At 52.2% G+C, this 17,648-nt stretch overlaps 1 protein-coding gene across 1 annotated transcript in view; it reads right to left on the bottom strand.

Annotated features, from left to right (window-relative positions):
- PLXDC1 (plexin domain containing 1) overlaps positions 1-17,648 on the bottom strand; it is a gene marked incomplete at both ends in the record, with an annotated part of 58,505 nt that overhangs the window by 21,745 nt on the left and 19,112 nt on the right. The window contains 5 exons of the mRNA XM_081219199.1: positions 6,790-6,889; positions 7,842-7,960; positions 8,575-8,697; positions 9,303-9,372; positions 9,664-9,807. Of these exons, the coding sequence (XP_081075325.1) occupies positions 6,790-6,889; positions 7,842-7,960; positions 8,575-8,697; positions 9,303-9,372; positions 9,664-9,807 (556 nt within the window). The remainder of the gene's footprint in view (positions 1-6,789; positions 6,890-7,841; positions 7,961-8,574; positions 8,698-9,302; positions 9,373-9,663; positions 9,808-17,648) is intronic.

Below are 17,648 nucleotides of genomic sequence, written 5' to 3'. Positions count from 1 at the left end.
GAAACTTCAGGTCTTCCGAGGTGCCTGAGGCCATGGAGTCTAGACTCTGCGTAAACATTTCTTTCTTAATCTGCCTCGTCTTTCCAGGCTGAGTTCAAATGAGAGGCCCCCCTTGAAGACATCCCCCACCCTTGGGTGCAGTTAGTGGCCCCTCCTCTGAGCTCCACAGCCTCCTGTGCACTGTCCAGTGTCACCTGTTTCACAAACATTTACTTTGCTGGCCACCTCCCCCAAGGCTATGAGCCCCCCAGGAGCTGAGCCTACAAGTTCTATGTCTCTGTCCCCCAGCCCCTTGCACCAGGTCCTGCACAGAACAGGGTCTCAGGAGATGACTGTGAATGAATGAATGAATGGCTTACAAATAGTCAGGAAAACCCCAGCAACTTATTATAACTTCAGCCCGCAGCACAAAGGAAGAATACCCTTCCTCCTCAGCCCACCACAGATTACGGCCTTTCTCAAAAGGGCAGCCGCCCACGGGCCACAAAAAGCCAGACCCTCCCGAAGTTAGAGCTCAAAGGAGGAGGAGAATTGGCTTTCAGGATTTCTCCACCTGCAAGGATACAGGGGAGAGCCTGCCCTCGGTCAGAAGGCAGGTGAAATAGGAGGACAAAGGGGGTCAGGGTTGGGGCATGATAGAGACACGGACTTGTCAAGGGAGTCGAATTCATGGATAGAGACACACGAACAGCAGCTGGGAAAGGCAGGGCTCCCAGCAAACCCCACACCAGAATCTAGGAGTGGGTCTCCCCACCAGCCTACTGGGGAGCAGAGGTGGGGACGTGCCTCAAGTGAGGGTACAGCCAGTGATGATCAGATATCCTCCAAAAAGCAACACAGCCCTACCAGCAAGGGTGGGGGAGATGTGTGTGGTAGGAAGTGGGAGGAGGGTGGGCGGGCAGAAACATATCTCTGATTAAAAATAGTTGCTCATGGGCTTCCCTGGTGGTGCAGCGGTTAAGAATCTGCCTGCCAATGCAGGGGACATGGGTTCAAGCCCTGGGCTGGGAAGATCCCACATGCCGCGGAGCAGCTAAGCCCGTGTGCCACAACTACTGAGCCCACGTGCCACAACTACTGAAGCCTGCGTGCCTAGAGCCTGTGCTCTGCAAGAGAAGCCCAATGAGAAGCCTGAGCACCGCAATGAAGAGTAGCCCCCGCTCGCTACCGCTAAAAAGAAAGCCCGCAGGCAGCAACGAAGACCCAAGGCAGCCAAAAATAAATAAATAGATAAATTTATTTTTAAAAAATAGTTGCTCACTTCAGCTGCCAACTTGTACTTTTTTAAGTGTCTGGTTTGGCAATACTTTTATTGATAAACAGATCCCTTAATATCCCCGCCTGTGTTATTTGCTTTTGGATTATCTCGCCAACATCTGGGGCTTGCCCAAGGACGATGATGTCCATCTGCCTGACCGACAGATCCCTGCCGGAACCAAGACGGTGGCCGCCCCAGCGCCACATTTCTGGAAGTTTGAGACGTTTCTGTTTTATCTCTGCTTCTATTCATCAAAGATTCAGAAACACTAAGGTCCAGACATGGAAAGCCCTGTCATGCAATCAAGAGATGTTCATGGCTCAAAAGCGAGGTTGGCATGTCCTGTTCTGTTTCCACACCAGATACCAGCAGGGAGAGGGTTGGTTTGGTCAGAAGAAATCAGACTGACAGGTCCAGCCACAAACTCCCCTCCAAAACATTGTTTACGATATGAAAAAATCTAAGATGGTGGCTCAGGAAAAAGTTTTCATTTGCTCATTCACATCTTCCTTTGCTCATTTGGTTATTCTTTTAATAATCATGAATTGAGCCCCATCAGGGGACCCCAGAGATAAACACAATGAGGGTCCTGTACCCCAAGGAGCTTTCAGCCCAGGAGGGGAGGGAGGAGAGACCTCCTCAGCACAGATGCAACGTAGAAAAGGGCAGAGGGAGGAGAGGAGGTGAGAAACGGTAGCGGGAAAAACAGAAAAGAAAAAAAAAAAAAGAAAAGTGAAAAACGGGGCGGGGGGGGAGGGGGGAGGGCCCCAAGGTGGATAAAAAGCTACAGTGAAGAGCAGTGTAAAGGATCCTTTATCAGGAGCAGGGAGAAGACAAGCTGGGCCAGATCTGGTGATGACACCCCCCCACCCCCACTTGGCTTCTCCTTCTCATTCCCCTGCAGCCAGTTCTGGGGCCTCCCCCTTCCCCACCCAGCTGCCCAGCACCAAGGTACAGCACAGGCCTCTGCCACATTTCTCAAGCCTGCTTTTGAAAGGAAAGGAAAGTTCTGGTAAAGGAGAAGTCCCAAGTGTTCAGGCCGTCCAAGGCCATTCTGGGGTCAGCCAAGGGGCGGGCTACAATTCATTAATGAATTAATACAATTCCATTAATTCAGAATCTCTGTCAGTTTTGACGCTGGCTACCCTAAAGTTGCTTTTATACTGTCCATGAAAGAAAGGGTTTCTTAAACAAATGAAGAGAGGAAATTATATTGACTTCTGGGGGCCTCTCCAGTCAAATAAAGAGTGCATCAGCTACCCTCTGTGTTTCGCATGCTTCTGCAAACCGACGCTGCTCATCTGAATCTTTTCTCTGCTCCAAAGCCTGCAGAGCAGTTTCTGCAAGGAAGTAATGGTAAGAGAAACTCTGGTTGTTTTCAGCATTTTCTTCCCTCAACCCCAGGAATGAGACTGTGCAGAATTCCCTCCACCCTCAGACAGGGGTGGGAGGAAAGTGTTTGGAGCCTGGGAGGAGGAGAGAGTCCCGCAGACAGGGTTCAGGGACTGGGGGATTCTTGAATAGTGGGGAGTAAACACTCCTCACAGGGCCCCAGGCAGGGAGGAACCGAGCTTGGGTACAAGGGCAGTGACATCACTCATTCTGTAGGACAGGTGGGTTGGGACAACGGGAATATTCGAGGTGAATATCCCGGTGACAGGGTCTGCGGACCAGAGGCCTCTACCTAAACTTCTATCATGGTTTTTTGGGATTTATTGTTATTTGCAGCTCAACCAAATTCAACGAATTCCCTGCTTGCTGGGTTGAATATCAGACCCAGAGGAATCTGATCTCTCAGCCACATAAAAGCCATCACTCCGAAAAGCAGAGGTTGTAGCCCATTTTAAAACCCAGTGAAGGCCATGGATACTGCCCCAGAAAAATGCATGCACGTGATATGCTCCACCCGTACCTCTATGTTCCTTTTAAAGTCCCTGCCTGCACGCCCAAGCTAAAAAATATCTGACAAAAAGAGAAGCGATTATCAAAGCACTCACCCCCCAAACTCAGATGTCAGGTCCTGTTCTCAGTTAGTGTCACCACAGGGCAGGGGACAGGGTCTCTGCTCCACCCATTCCCATCAGCACTCACTCTCGAGCTGCTACTCATTTTTTGAGCACCTGCCCTGCTGCAGGCACTGGGCTAAGTGCTGGGGCCACGGCCAGCCCCCAAGGAGCTCACAGCCAGTTGGGGAGAAGATGGATGAGCCGGACAGTGTCATGAGTTCTATATTAAAGCTTTTAGCAAAGTGCCGGGGGGATGGAGGAGGAAGCTGTGAATTCTGCTGCATGGAGGAGGCAACATCTGAGCTGGACCAGTGAATGAGGAGGATTTGCCAAGTGGTAAAAGGACTTCGGGGGTGGGGGGCATTTCATACGAGGAACTGCATCAGAAAGATGCAGATAGCCCTTGGCATGTTTGGGGAACCCAGGGCATGCAGACCAGTGCTGCCCAGACAGAATGGTGGGTGACAGGAGGGTCTGGAGATGAGCCTATAAAGGTGGGCTGTGACCATAACATACATGAGAAATATAATGAACACTGTTGTCTGCTACATACGGAAGTTGTTACGAGAGTAAATCCTAAGAGTTTTCATCACGAAGGAAAAAAATCTATTTTTTTCTATGTCTTTAATTTTGCATCTGTATGAGGTGGTGGATGTTCGCCAAGCTTATTGTAATCATTTCGTGATGTATGTAAGTCAGATCATTATGCTGGACACCTGAAAGTAACACAGTGCTCTATGTCAATTACATCTCAATAAAACTGAAAGAAAAAAAAAAAAAGTGGGTTGTGCCCAGAATCAAAGGACTTTGAATTGATGCTTTGGGCAACAAGGAGCCAGAGAATGACGTGACCAGATCTGTCTGGCAGTGACAAGAAGGACTGGGGGACAGAGGGCAGGGAGACTGGAGGCCAGGAGCCGCTGGGCAGAGTTTGGCAGTCAGGCATGGGTTTCGCTTGGCGGGTGGACCCAGCACCTCCGAGAACAGCAGCTGGAGTCACCGAATCCAGCGGCTCCCACAACAGAGCCCTTGCGTCTCCTTCTGGTCTCACAGGACAGGCGCAGCTGCCCTCCTGTTATTTCAGGTGGGCTCTGCTTCCTCCCCTGCCCCTCGTTACCCCACCTCCTCACATCTCCCTGGCTTGCTCTAAAACAGCCTTTCATTCCAGAATCACAGAGGAGCCTCAGATGTACACACTCCTGGGGGATCTGACTTCCTCTAATCCACCCTCATTCAACAGCTGGATCCAACACAGATTTCCTGAGACTCTCCCACTGGGCACAGAGAGAGCCCTGTGAGCTGTGAGGGAGGCACAGACCCCGCCCTGATGATGCAGTAATGCATGGGGAGGGGGGTGGCATGGACACCAAGAATGGTCCTTCCTGCAAAGCAGCCTGGGTGTGTGCAGAGCCTGGGTGTGTGTGGGTGTTTGGGGAACTGAGGAGGAAAGGAGTCACCCCTCTGGGTGGAATGGGAGTGGGTCAGATTTACAAAGTCTCAATAGTGGACCCCAGGGTTTAAAAAACAGAAGATTTGGGTTTCAGTTCTACCTTTCATAGCTGTGTGAAAGCAAGTCATGCCACCTCTCTTAGCCTCTGTGTCCTCATTTAGAAAGAAACAAATGTACAGACTTCATTTACAATGTTGCGAGGATGATCCAATAAGATACTGTAAAGCTCGGTGTCTAGGGATGGGATTGTAATCATGTGGTAAGCAGCCTCTAAAATGGCCCCCAGGGCTTCCCTGGTGGCGCAGTGGTTAAGAATACGCCTGCCAATGCAGGAGACACGGGTTCGAGCCCTGGTCCGGGAAGATCCCACATGCCACAGAGCAACTAAGCCTGTGCACCACAACTACTGAGCCTGCACTCTAGAGCCCGTGAGCCACAACTACTGAAGCCCAGGCCTAGAGCCCGTGCTCCACAAGAAGAGAAGCCACCGCAATGAGAAGCCCACGCACCGCAACAAAGAGTAGCCCCGGCTCACCGCAGTAAGAGAAAGCCCGCGTGCAGCAACAAAGACCCAACACAGCCAAAAATAAATAAATACATCATTTAAAAAAATTAAATAAATAACTAAATAAATAAAATAAAATGGCCCCCAGTGATCCCTGCCTCCTGGTGTTCACACCCTGTATAATCCTATCCTGGGTGTGGGCTGGACCTAGTGACTTGCTTCCAACCAGCAGAATGTGGCAAAAGCGATAGGACCACACTTCTAAGATGAGGTTACAAAAAGACTCTGGCTTCCATCTTGCTCACACTCTTCCGCTGTCTTCCTTGCCTGCTCTGATGGAAGCCAGCTGCCACGTTGTGAGCTGTCCTATGTGGAGGTCCATGTGGCAGGAACTGAGGGGGGGACACTGAATCTTGCCACAACCACATGAAAGCTCTTAAAAATGGATCTCCCCCCAGCAGTCACTGAGGTAACCCTGGGAAACACCTTGAGAACAGCCCGTGAAAGACTCTGAACCAGAGGACCCAGTTAAGTCATGCTTTGCTTCCTGATCCACAGAAACCCCGAGATAATGAGTTTGTTGTTTTAAGCCTCTAAGTTTTGGCATAATTTGTTATGCAGTGGTAGCTAACTAATACAATCAGGGTAATACTGAAACTGTTTAGTAACCAACTCAGTACAGGCGTTGACCAATCAGAGCAGATGCTGACTGCAGCAACGCAGCAGGGTCTGAGCCACTCGCTAGAGCACTGGGAGTTCAGGGCGGGGACAGTGGAGGGGCAAGTGAAGTGGTGGGAATTAATCTTATGGAAATACTCACACAAGGGCATAAAAGCACCTATTTGCAAGAATATTCACTGCAGTATTATTTGTTGTAGTGAAAGATTGAAACAACTGACAAGTCTGTGCACAGGGGACTGGTTCAGTTAAGGTACGTCCACACAATGGGCCATCACACAGCCATTAGGAAGAATGAGACGTGTGCTGATACAGAATGTTGGGCCAGATATACTTTGTTCAGGAGCAGAACAGAGGACATCATATGACATCATTGGTGTTAACTATACGTACGTATACTTACCTGAAGGCTTGTAGCCCTAGAAATACCCTGGTAGCCCTGGTTGCCTCCAGGAAGGGGAATTGGAAGATGGGATCAGGGACAGGAGAGAAACCTAATTTTCCTGTCTCCTGAAACCCCCTGGGAGGCTCCTTCTATCATCTGGGGGTGGGGAAGCAATTATGGTTGTGTTCTGGGAGGACTCATAAACCCGAATTTGGTGTCTTTGGAGATTTTCTAAATAGAGGGTGTGCTGAGTGGAAGGGCCCTGGCTCCCCTCCCCCTCTGCTGCCAGAGCAGTGCCTCTCCCTGGAGATTTTATTGGAAAAACCGGTTCCTCTGCTTGAAGGAAGAAAAGCCGGAACTCATCCTGCTCCTTTTCTCCCCTCAGTTCCCACTCAACTCTCCACCACCCCTCCACTCCCTGCCACTGCCACTGCCCCTGCCAGCCTGGCTCAATCTGAGCTGAGTCCAGCCCCATCCAGGGATCTCTGTGGATCCCTGGGGACTCACCTGGTACGTCCGGGGATGGATTGAGAATCATGAAGGCATCTGACAGGCCTGCTTTGACGGGGTGCTGGGACGAGCTGATTTCCAGGACGGGCATAGGGATCTGCAGCGGGAACAAGAGGCTCTGTCTATCCCCCAAACGCTCTTGGGCCAGCCTAGACTTCCCCTCCGAGCTCCAGACCCATCACCTGCCTGCTGGGCCTTGCCTCTTGGAGGACGCGGACATCTCACACCCAGCGGGGCCCCATCCAAATTCCAAGTCTTCCCCACACTATCTCCAAACACATTTCCTTTTTCTTTTCTCCCTCTTTGTGAATGGTACCTCCATGCAGGCCGGAGACCTGGGAGTCACCCTCAGTTCGCACCCCACTTCATTTCCCTCCTCCTCCGTCTAATACATCTCCAGCCCTGTTAATCAGCTTGCTCACTGGCTCTCAAATCCATCCAGGTCTCTCCATCGCCCCCTCCCTACCCCAAGCTGGCATCACCTCTCTCCCACATCATCTCCCAGCATCCCCTCTGAGCCCCAGCCCTCGACTCTCCACTCTGGAACCAGAGCGTCCTTTTCAAAGGCAAATCCGGTTGTCCCCCTGCGCCCCGCTTCTTGCCCTCACTCTCTCCCCTCCGGCCAGGCTGCCTTCTTGCAGAGCTTTGTACCGGCCATGCTCTGTCCTGCCACAGAGCCTTTGCATGTGTTTTCTCGCTCCTGGAGCACACTTCATTTCTTTGCTTCCTTAGCTCCTACGCGTTCTGCAGATTTCAGTTCTTTTCCTCGGGAGAGCCTTCCCTGACCCCTGTTCAGGTAAAGAGCCCCGTGAAAGGCTTTCCTGGCATCTCCATTTAGGAGCACTTGTCACAGTGGCAATTCTATACTTGTCCCCTCAATTAACATCTATCCCTCCAGCCAGACTCTCAGCTCCACAAAGGTAGGGCCGTCAGCCATCTTATTAACTGCTGTATCCCCGGCACGCCCCCCTATGTCTGGCACATTGGAAGATCTCGACAGATAGTTGCCGAATGAAAGCAAGGCCGTCTCTGCAGCTGGGCCCACTCACTTCTTTGTAGCTGAATACGATGCGGCCATCTTGGTGCAGAGCTGCCTGGAAGGTGAAGCTGCCCCTGTCCTCCCGGTCCTGGAGGTAGACGTGGTCCCACTGAACAACAAAGACTGTCCCTGGTGAGGAGAGCAGAGACCTGGCTGGACAGGGAGACAGCGAGGGCAGCAGGGCCTGCGGCAACGGTGGCCAGTGGGGATGGGCCACAGCTTGGCTTCCTTAGGGATGATGGGGCAGGAGGCAGGAGCTGGGCAGCCCACAAACAGCCTGACTTCCAAGCTGAAGAGGAACCAGAAAACCCTTCTGCAGCTTCCCCACCCCCAACCAGGTACGTGACTGACCATCTCCAACCCCAAGCACGCCCCTTCCTTCTTGCCTATCCTGACCCCTTGAGATGAAAAGGAGGAGAAATAGGGGAAACATCTGTTCTCCCGGGGTGGAAGGTAGGTGTTCAAGGGACAACCTGGTGAGAATAAGAAACAGTAAAGGTCTCTGATATTTATTTCACCTCTACTAAGACCCAAGCGCTTTCATTTCATTATCTCATCGGGTAGCAGGCATTTTTGTCCGCATCTTACAGGTGAGGAAAATGAACACAGAAAGGTAGGGTGGCAGTCTTGCTGTGTGATTGTGGGCAAGTCCCCTGCCCTCTCTGGGACTTGGGCTCCTCTAAAGGGGCTGGGCCAAGGGAGCCCTGGAGCTGGGTGACTTAAACTCTGAGCTCTGATCTCACCATTGTCAAAGTAAGCAACTGTGGAGTTGTCGGAGCGGCCAGGGTTGAAGTTGGCCATCAGAGGAGCCACATACTGAGTAGCCGTGAGCATCCGATGGACCACATCACCCATGAAGATGAAGCCTGGGGTGGGAAGAAGTGTAGACAAATCATCAGAGACGGCCCAGAGGGGTTGCTTCCTCGTGCAGGAAAGAGCAGTGTAGACGGGGCTGGAAGTGAGTCTTGGACCTCTGTCCACCAGCCTCACGTAGTGGGCATGGGTCTGGCATGTATGGAGCTAAAGGGCCCCAGACCAGAAGGTTCTCTCTGCCCCTCCCACCTCTCTCTGTCCCTTGGACAGTGCACAGGAATCAAAGACAGGCTCCTCATATCAACTGGAAGCCTGGTCCCAAGAAGCAGGCTCTCAATGAAGTCTCCTCCCTCTCATTTACAGACCCAGAAGCACAGGGGCCAAGGGACTGCCCACAGTGGCCTGCACAGACCCAGAGGGAGAGAAAAACACACACACACAGACATACACACACACACAAGCAAGTCAGTTGATGTGAGGAAGCTGGGCTGAAACACTGATGACCTCTCTCCTGAGAGTGGGGTCCCAAGAGAGCCACATGTGGGACCCTCCCCAGTCCATCTGTAAAAACCCTGTCTCCAGGGAACCTTCCCAGATAGGTCCCAAGTTCTGGCTGAAATCTCCACACCCTCTCCCAGTCCCACAGACAAGGCCTTACCTCCGGTTGCTATGGTGATCTGCCGCAGAGGATGCCCGTAGAAAGGGAAATCAAAGGACAAGACCACTCTCTGCAGGGGATGGGAGAGAGTCAGCATGGGCCAACCTGCAGGCCAGAGGGCTGGGCATCCACATTGCCCCATGCTTATCTGGATGGGATTGGGGGGTGGGGGGGCACAGGCGTGTCCAGGGCAGTACCACAGGAGGGCACTCCAACTCTGGCAAAGCCCCCCAGGGTCCCCTGGAAGGCACTTCCCAGACCACAGACCTCAGGCCACAAGCCAAGCCCACTGACCAGGTGTGGTGGGCTGGCCCCCAGCCTCCCAGCCCAGGGCAGCGCTGCCGGGGACTGGGGCACTCACCGAAGCCTGCCGGTGGGTGTTGGAGAGGATTCGGTGAACTTTCACTTGGCTCTGGTTGGCCTTGGCCACGTCCACCCACAACTCCCGGCTGCGGGGCTCGCTGGGACCATAGAGACGGGACACATAGTAGCTGTGGTTGTCCTCCTGTCGTTATCCAAGACAGAGCCCACAGGAGGCATGAGGAATCAGGATGCCAAGAACCACAGAGTCTGGATACAAGAATTCATGGCCCTCCCAGGGGGCCAGACCGTGGCCCAGAGCTGGTTTAGGCCTGGGAGCCCTTTGGCCCCGGAGAGTTCAGTACCTGCTCCCTAGCCATGCCCCCAACAGCTCTGGCTCCAGCTAAATCCATACCTGCTGTAGCCATGCTCCACCCTGCCATCCCCAAGACAGGCCAGGAGGCTTTTCCTACAGCCCCTGAGTCCCCCGCAGAGCACACCCAAGGCACAGCTCAACTTGGGAGGTGAGGGAGCATCAGGCAAGGCAGCCCCAAACAGAGCCCTTGTCTTCAGGAAGCTCCCAGACTGAGGGGGAGACATAGCCCCCTTCCCTGGGGAGTACCCAGTTTAGGGGAGAAGAAAAAACTGGATTCAGAAGCCACCAGTCTAAAGATGAAGGCACACCCTTGATCTTGGGGCACTGCTAGTCTGATGGAGCAGGTGGGACTTATACAAACAGAATACACAGACACAGACCCTCCAGCAGAGAGATAAGACAGGGTCCATATTAGTTACTAAAGGGTTGAGAGACGGGAGAGAAGCAGCAACGATGCCTTCAAGACATTTTTTTTTTTTTTTTTTTTTGCGGTACGCGGGCCTCTCACCGCTGTGGCCTCTCCCGTTGCGGAGCACAGGCTCCGGACGCGCAGGCTCAGCGGCCACGGCTCACGGGCCCAGCCGCTCCGCGGCATGTGGGATCTTCCCGGACCGGGGCACGAACCCGTGTCCCCTGCATTGGCAGGCGGACTCTCAACCACTGCGCCACCAGGGAAGCCCGAAGACATATTTTTAAGCTTTACTATGTGCCTGATGGGGACAAAATAAAAGAACAAGCTAGAACCCAGAGGGCTGGGGGTTAACTCTGTAAAGCCTCTCCTGTACAGGAGCATATAGGGACAGGATTTAAAGGAGGCTGGACATGGGCAGCAGAAAGCGTGGAAGAGCCCAGGGAGGCGGCAATGTCAAAGCATTTCAGCCCGTCCGGGAGCACCAGCCACCAGCCGTAGGAGGAGAAGAGGCAGAACCGGCAGGTCCACTCGGCCGCTGCCACAGACATGGAGCCGCTAGCTCGTGCAGAGCCCTGGGCGTCGCGGGTCATTAATCAGGCTGTCGGGCAGCAGTGGCCGCAGACACAGCAGAGCTGACCATGTTCTCCCTGCCAAGCCGCCAGCTGCCCAGCCAGCCCTTGCCCTGGGCCCAGCATGAGCAGGGCCGAGGGATGCCTGCTTGCTCCACCCACCTGGAGACAGACTCTGCTCTTCTGACAAGTGACACACTCTGGGGACCTGGGATCGGGGCAGGGCTGGGGGAAGATGAGCAGGAGAAACATGGGGTTGGGGGTAGATTTCCCACTGCCACTGCCTGGTTCCTCCCCTCCAGCCTCTAGACGGCCGGCCCCTCCACCCATCCTTAGCACAGACGTCAAACAAATCTAAAACACATCCGAGGCCACAGCCCTCTGCTCGCAAGCCATCGGGGGCTCCCACTGCCCTCGAGACAAAATCCAAACGGCAGCCTCACATACGAGGTCTCACCGTGAGCCAGCCCCACCTTCTCTCTAGCTTCACTTCTCTCTCCCTCTCTCCTTCGCCTGTGCATCCTGTGCACCTACTCACCAGACTGATTCCCCGACAGTCTGAGGCCACCAGTGGTCACTCATGCCTTTGCACACGCTGGTCCTCCTGCCTAGAATGACCTTACTTTCTCCCCCTGGCAGATTCCTACTTCTTCAATGCACAGCTTAAACACCACCTTCCTATGGATCTTCTCCCCCAACGTGCCCAGTGAGGACCTCCACCGTCCACAGGAGTCCTCAAGGGCTGACTCATGGGTACAGTTTGTGAGAGTCACATGGGCCCATGCTTGCTGGCTTTCTGATTTTACTCATGAAGCCACCTGAGGGGGTCACCCTGATGCCACCACCTCTGGGGTGCCCATGCCAAGGATGCTGCCTCCCATTGCCGTCACAGTCATTTACCCTGGGGTCCCAGGAGATGCCCAGAGGAGGAACCGCTGACCCCCAGTTTGCCCGTGGGCACTGGGGCAGCCGTGCTTATGCCCTGAGCTCACAGCTTCCCTCGGGAACGCAGCCCCTTCACCTTCAGCTTCTCCCCCACCCCGCAAGAGACCAGATGCCACGTCTTTTCTCCCTGGGTCTCCAACTCTCCTATCTCCATCCATCTCTGCTGGGGTCCCCACCTTGACCAAAAAAAAAAAAAAAAACCAACCAAAAAAATTACCTGCCACCACTATGGAAAACAGTATGGAGGTCCCTTAGAAAACTAAAAACAGAATTACCATATGATCCAGCAATCCCATTCCTGGGCATATTTCCAGATGAAACTATACTTCAAAAAGATACATGCACCCTTATGTTCATAGCAGCACTATTCACAATAGCCAAGACATGGAAACAACCTAAATGTCCATCTACAGATGAATGGATAAAGATGTGGTACATATATACAATGGAATACTACTCAGCCATAAAAAAGCATGAAATAATGCCATTTGCAGCAACATGGATACAACTAAAGATTATCATACCAAGTGAAGTAAGTCAGAAAGAGAAAGACAGGGCTTCCCTGGTGGCACTGTGGTTAAAAATCTGCCTGCCAATGCAGGGGACACAGGTTCGAGCCCTGGTCCGGGAAGATCCCACATGACATGGAGCAACAAAGCCCGCGAGCCACAACTACTGAAGCCTGCGCACCTAGAGTCTGTGCTCTGCAACAAGGGAAGCCACCGCAATGAGAAGCCCGCGCACCGCAACGAAGAGTAGTCCCCGCTTGTCGCAACTAGAGAAAACCAGCGTGCAGCAGTGAAGACCCAACGCAGCCAAAAATAAATAAATATATTTTTAAAAAAGAGAAAGACAAATACCATATGATATCACTAATATATGGAATCTAAAATATGACACAAATGAACCTGTCTACAAAACAGAAACAGATGCACAGACACAGAGAACAGACTTGTGGTTGCCAAGGGGGAGGGGAGGTGTGGGAGGGCTGCACTGAGAGTTTGTGATTAGCAGATACAAACTATTATATATAGAATGGATAAACAACAAGGTCCTACTGTATAGCACAGGAAACTCTATTCAATATCCTGAGATAAACCGTAATGGAAAAGAATATAAAAAAGAATGTACATATATGTATAACTGAATCACTTTGCTGCACAGCAGAAATTAACACAACATTGTAAATCAACTGTACTTCAATTAAAAAAGAAAAATCACCGGCCAAGAAACAAAGCCCCTTGCACACAAACTCACATGCAACGACATGTGAACAAAGATGCCCAAGAGGAGTCTGAAGGCCCCCAGCCTGCTTCTGGGAGTCACATGGTGAGCGGTTTTTATTCCACCTCAAAGCAAAAACAACAGGGGGCCCTGACCAACACTGTGCATCTGACAGTCTGCAGGACTCCAGCGCTGAAGCCAGTTTAGGTTCAGCTGCAACCACTTGCCACAGCCATGGCTACAGCTCAACTCTTCTCTCCGCTAGCTCCAACAAAGGAGTGGTTTATTAAAGGGCATCCGTCAGCCTAAAATTTTGCCTGAAGAAAGGAAACCAAGTTTAGATGCTGTTCAGCCCGTCATTTAAATGTCTACCCCCACCGCCACCCCCAACCCCCAACTCTGAGCCCCTGACACATAGGGACAGTCAAGATCACCTCTGCACCCATGGCTCAAGGTCCCTGAATCCTTGATGCCTGAGTAGTGTTTGCCAAGGTGAGGCGAGGCCTGTTCTGGGAGTCCAGAACCTTCCTTTTGCCCTTTTATAGGAGAAGAAAGAGGGACCGGTGCCTGGCACAGTCAAAATTTTGGAAGTAAACCTGCCTCTCTAATTCCTAGGCTGTCTTACTATGACCAGTCGGGGAGGGGGACATGAGTGACCAACAGAGCAAAGTAGCGTCTAGGTGGCACTCTAGTCCTTTTGAACGCACAGAAGGTTTAACTGTGTCCTGCATAAAGCTATGTTCAAGTCCTCACCCCCTACCTTGAATGTGACCTCATATGGAAAGAGAGTCTTTGCAAATGTAATTAAGATGAGGTCATACTGGATTAGGGTGGGCCCTAAATCCAACTACAGGTGTCCTAATAAAAGAAAGGAGGGGGGCTTCCCTGGTGGCGCAGTGGTTGAGAGTCCGCCTGCCAATGCAGGGGACACGGGTTCGTGCCCTGGTCCGGGCAGATCCCACGTGCCGCAGAGCGGCTGGGCCCGTGAGCCATGGCCGTTGAGCCTGTGCATCTGGAGCCTGTGCTCCACAAAGGGAGAGGCCACAGCAGCGAGAGGCCCGCGCACTGCAAAAAAAAAAAAAAAAAAAAGGAAAAAAAGAAAAGAAAGGAGAGGGAGATTTAGATACAGAGACACAGAGGGGACACAGGGAAGAAGGCCATGTGACAATAGAGGCAGAGATTGGAGTGATGCAATTTACAAACCATGAAACACCAAGGATTGCCAGGGGCCACCAGAAACTAGGAATAGTCAAGGAAGGATTCTTCCCTAGCCTTCAGAGTGAGCGTGGCCTTGCTGACACCTTGATTCAGACTTCTGGCCTCCAAAACTGTGAGACACTAAATTTCCATTGTTTTAAGCCACCAAGCTTGTGATATGTTGTCATGGCAGCCCTGGGAGGCTAATACACAGGTGTGTGTTGCGCTGCCTCAAGTGGGGCAACACTGAATGTCTCCCCTTCCACGCCACCGCCACGTTTAGAACGTTCTGCGGCTTCCCAGCTGTACTCAGATTGAAGGCCACGCTCCTCACCATGACCTACAAGGCTCTGTGGGGCAAACTCTAGACACTGCTTACCCAATATTCATTACCCCGCTTTTTTATGAATAGCACACTGATTTTGTAGCAAGCAAATTTGACTGCTTGTCTCTCTTGCCTTTGCCCTTCTCCTTATTCCTGCCTGGAATGCAGATGTGATGACTGCAGCTTCAACAGCCATCTTGTGGGCATAAGGACAAGAGCCACATCCTAAGGCTAGTGGAGTGGAGAGTTAGAACCTAGGTCCCTGGAGGGATGCTTGTTAAGTCCTCGGATTCAGCACTCTGTTATACGCAAACATGAATTCTTCCTGACGCATAGTAGTCTGGCCCCAACCCACCACCTCTACCTTCCCCCTTGCTCTCCGTGCTCCAGCCCTGTTGGGCTTCTCTCAGTTCCTGAAATCACCAAGCGCTTGTCTGTCTCAGGACCTTGGTACTTCCTGTATCTCCAAACCTCTTTCTCATTCAGTTCAGAAGCTGACTCTTCTCTGTCCTTCAGACCTCAGCTCAGTGGTCAGTTCTTCAGGAGCACCTTCCTGATGCCCCCGTTACACTCTCATTGAGCCTCAGGCTTCTCCCTCTCAGTGTGTTGTACACTTGTGATGACTGACTTGACTTTTTTTTTTGGCTGTGCTGTGCAGCTTGTGGGATCTTAATTCCCCAACCAGGGATTGAACCCAGGCCCTCGGCAGTGAAAGCACAGAGTCCTAACCACTGGACAGCCAGGGAAATCCCTTGACTTGACTTTTAGATTTGTTATCTCCACACTTGCCTTTCCTGTAAGACCATAACTTCCCCACAGGTAAGGTCAGCTTTTACCTATGGTGTTTAAATGATAATAAATGAAGGACCATTCATAGTTTCAGAGCAGGACCATTCAAAGCATAGTTTGTTGAAAGCCTTCTCATCCTTTGTTTTATTGCTACCACCATGCATTCTAGTGACCAGGGTGGGATGGTATTTACCAAACAAAGCAGGACAGCAGCTTACGGGGAACAGGTACTGTCAGGTACAGTGGGAGTCAGTACACCTCCCACCTAGGAACCTGAGAGGAGGCCTATGTTTAAAACTGCTGCTTGGAGGCTTGGAAAGGGGTCCTGTTTCCATCACCTGATTCCTGGGACTCGCCTGGTCAGGGCGTTCACCAAACCTCCAAGCGCTGGAAATGAGGGTCCCTGCACAGAAGCCACGCTCTGCAGTTGTGACGCCCAAACAGACGTTAACACGTCTCTGGCTGCCTCATCTAAGAGGCAAAGGGTGGGGTGACTGGGGACGTTTAGCCCATTGCTCTGAGCCCTTGGTCCATGAAGGACAAACGGTCCACCGCCCCAGTCGGTGCCGCTCCGCTGCGGAGCCAGGCTGTGTGCTGCTGGGGGACCCTGGGACAGGCCTGTCTCATTCTTTGAGTTCCCAAGGAGCCCTCCAATGGCACCCCTTAACTGACAAAAAGCCTTGGACTCTCTCTCAAGGAGAGTCAGAAACTAAAAGACTTGCTGCCTCTAACTCCCAGGCACACACTCTCTCCAATATGTCAGCAGATCCCCGGGTGAGCACGGGCCTCCGTGCCTATGGGTCCCCTGCTCAGGCCAGGTGGGCGAGGCTGAGGCTCTGCCTCTGGCCTCAAAAGTGCCAGGTGCAGCTGGCCTGCCAGGGGGAGGACTGCCTCAGGGGGCAGCGCCATGCAGAATTGGCCACAGGTCCCCAACAGGCCCCAACAGTCCACCTCTCCTGGCACGGGGTGACTCTGATTATCCCCAGGACAGTGAAGCCTGGAGCGGTGTCTATTCCAAGCCCCGGCCTAGGGAGGCTCCATGGTGATCGGTGAGGCCAAACTGCAGCTTAGAGAGGAGGGGACAACTTGGAGCTGGGGTCACTCCTGGGCAGAGCCAAGAATGAAGCCCTCAGGGGTTGGGGGGCAGGGCTGTGAGGTGCTTGGGAAAATGGGAGGAAAGAGAAGGGAAGTTGGCCTTTGCAGATCTGCGACTGTTGTGCGTGACAACCTTGGGAGATGAGTGCTAAAATTAGTCCCATTTTATAAGTGGGGAAACCGAGGCCCACATAACTCTCTGAAACCAGGTCAGTCTCACTCAAAGGCAGTGACTTTTCCTCTGTCCACTGTTTCTCTGGCTCCCTAACACCATAGAGACACTACATCAACCCCTGCTTACTTATGCTCACACTATTACATGTGAGAGAAGAATAAACCTCCCTCATGTCTAAGTACCTTGTCAGTTGGGCATTGTTTTACAACAGCTGAAACTGTATCCCAAGCCCAGTCGATCCGAAGCCTTCTTCACATATTCCATATAGCTAGGTCTCTTGAAAAGGATTTAGAGGCCGTGCCTGGCAGTGAACTTGCCTGAGGAATTCACCCAATTCACAGATGTCACCTCATTTGACCTGCTGTCTGTGGGGCAGTCCTGACAACCCAGCGGGCAGCCCTCCAGGCACTGTGGACTGGAGGCTAGAAGCTGAGATGGGGTGACCTGAGATTACAGAGGGTCAGGGAGCTTAGCACGAGCCAGACCATTTGGCAAGTCCGCCAAAGGGAACTATGTTTCCTTGAAATGCCTGCAAGAAACCCCAGTCGATAAACCACATTCATTTTGGTAGGCAGCATGATGTGGCTTTCAAACATTTTTGACCATGAAATCCTTTCTTCCAATTAAACTTCCATGGAGGCGCAATACATAAATCACATCAAAGTAAGGCCACTCTGGGGGAAGGAAAGAGAAGGGCCTGGAGCCCAGCCTGCTGTGCTACTTCCTTCCCCACCACCCTCCATCCTACAGCAGCCCATGAAGCACCTCTGGGAACCCTTAGGGTTCCGTGGAGTGCAACTTGAAAACCACTGCTTTAGGATCAAGGGCAGGGGCTGTGGAGTTAGCAGACCCAAGGTCAAAAGCTAGCTCCACTACATAATAGTTGGTGCAAAACCTCCCTCTTCTCTCTGAGCATCAGTTCCCTCATCGGTAACCTTT

This window comes from Mesoplodon bidens, assembly GCF_964165515.1.
Source record: "Mesoplodon bidens genome assembly, chromosome: 19".
Taxonomy (NCBI): Eukaryota; Metazoa; Chordata; class Mammalia; order Artiodactyla; family Ziphiidae; genus Mesoplodon; species Mesoplodon bidens.
This window is presented reverse-complemented; position numbering and strand designations above follow the sequence as displayed.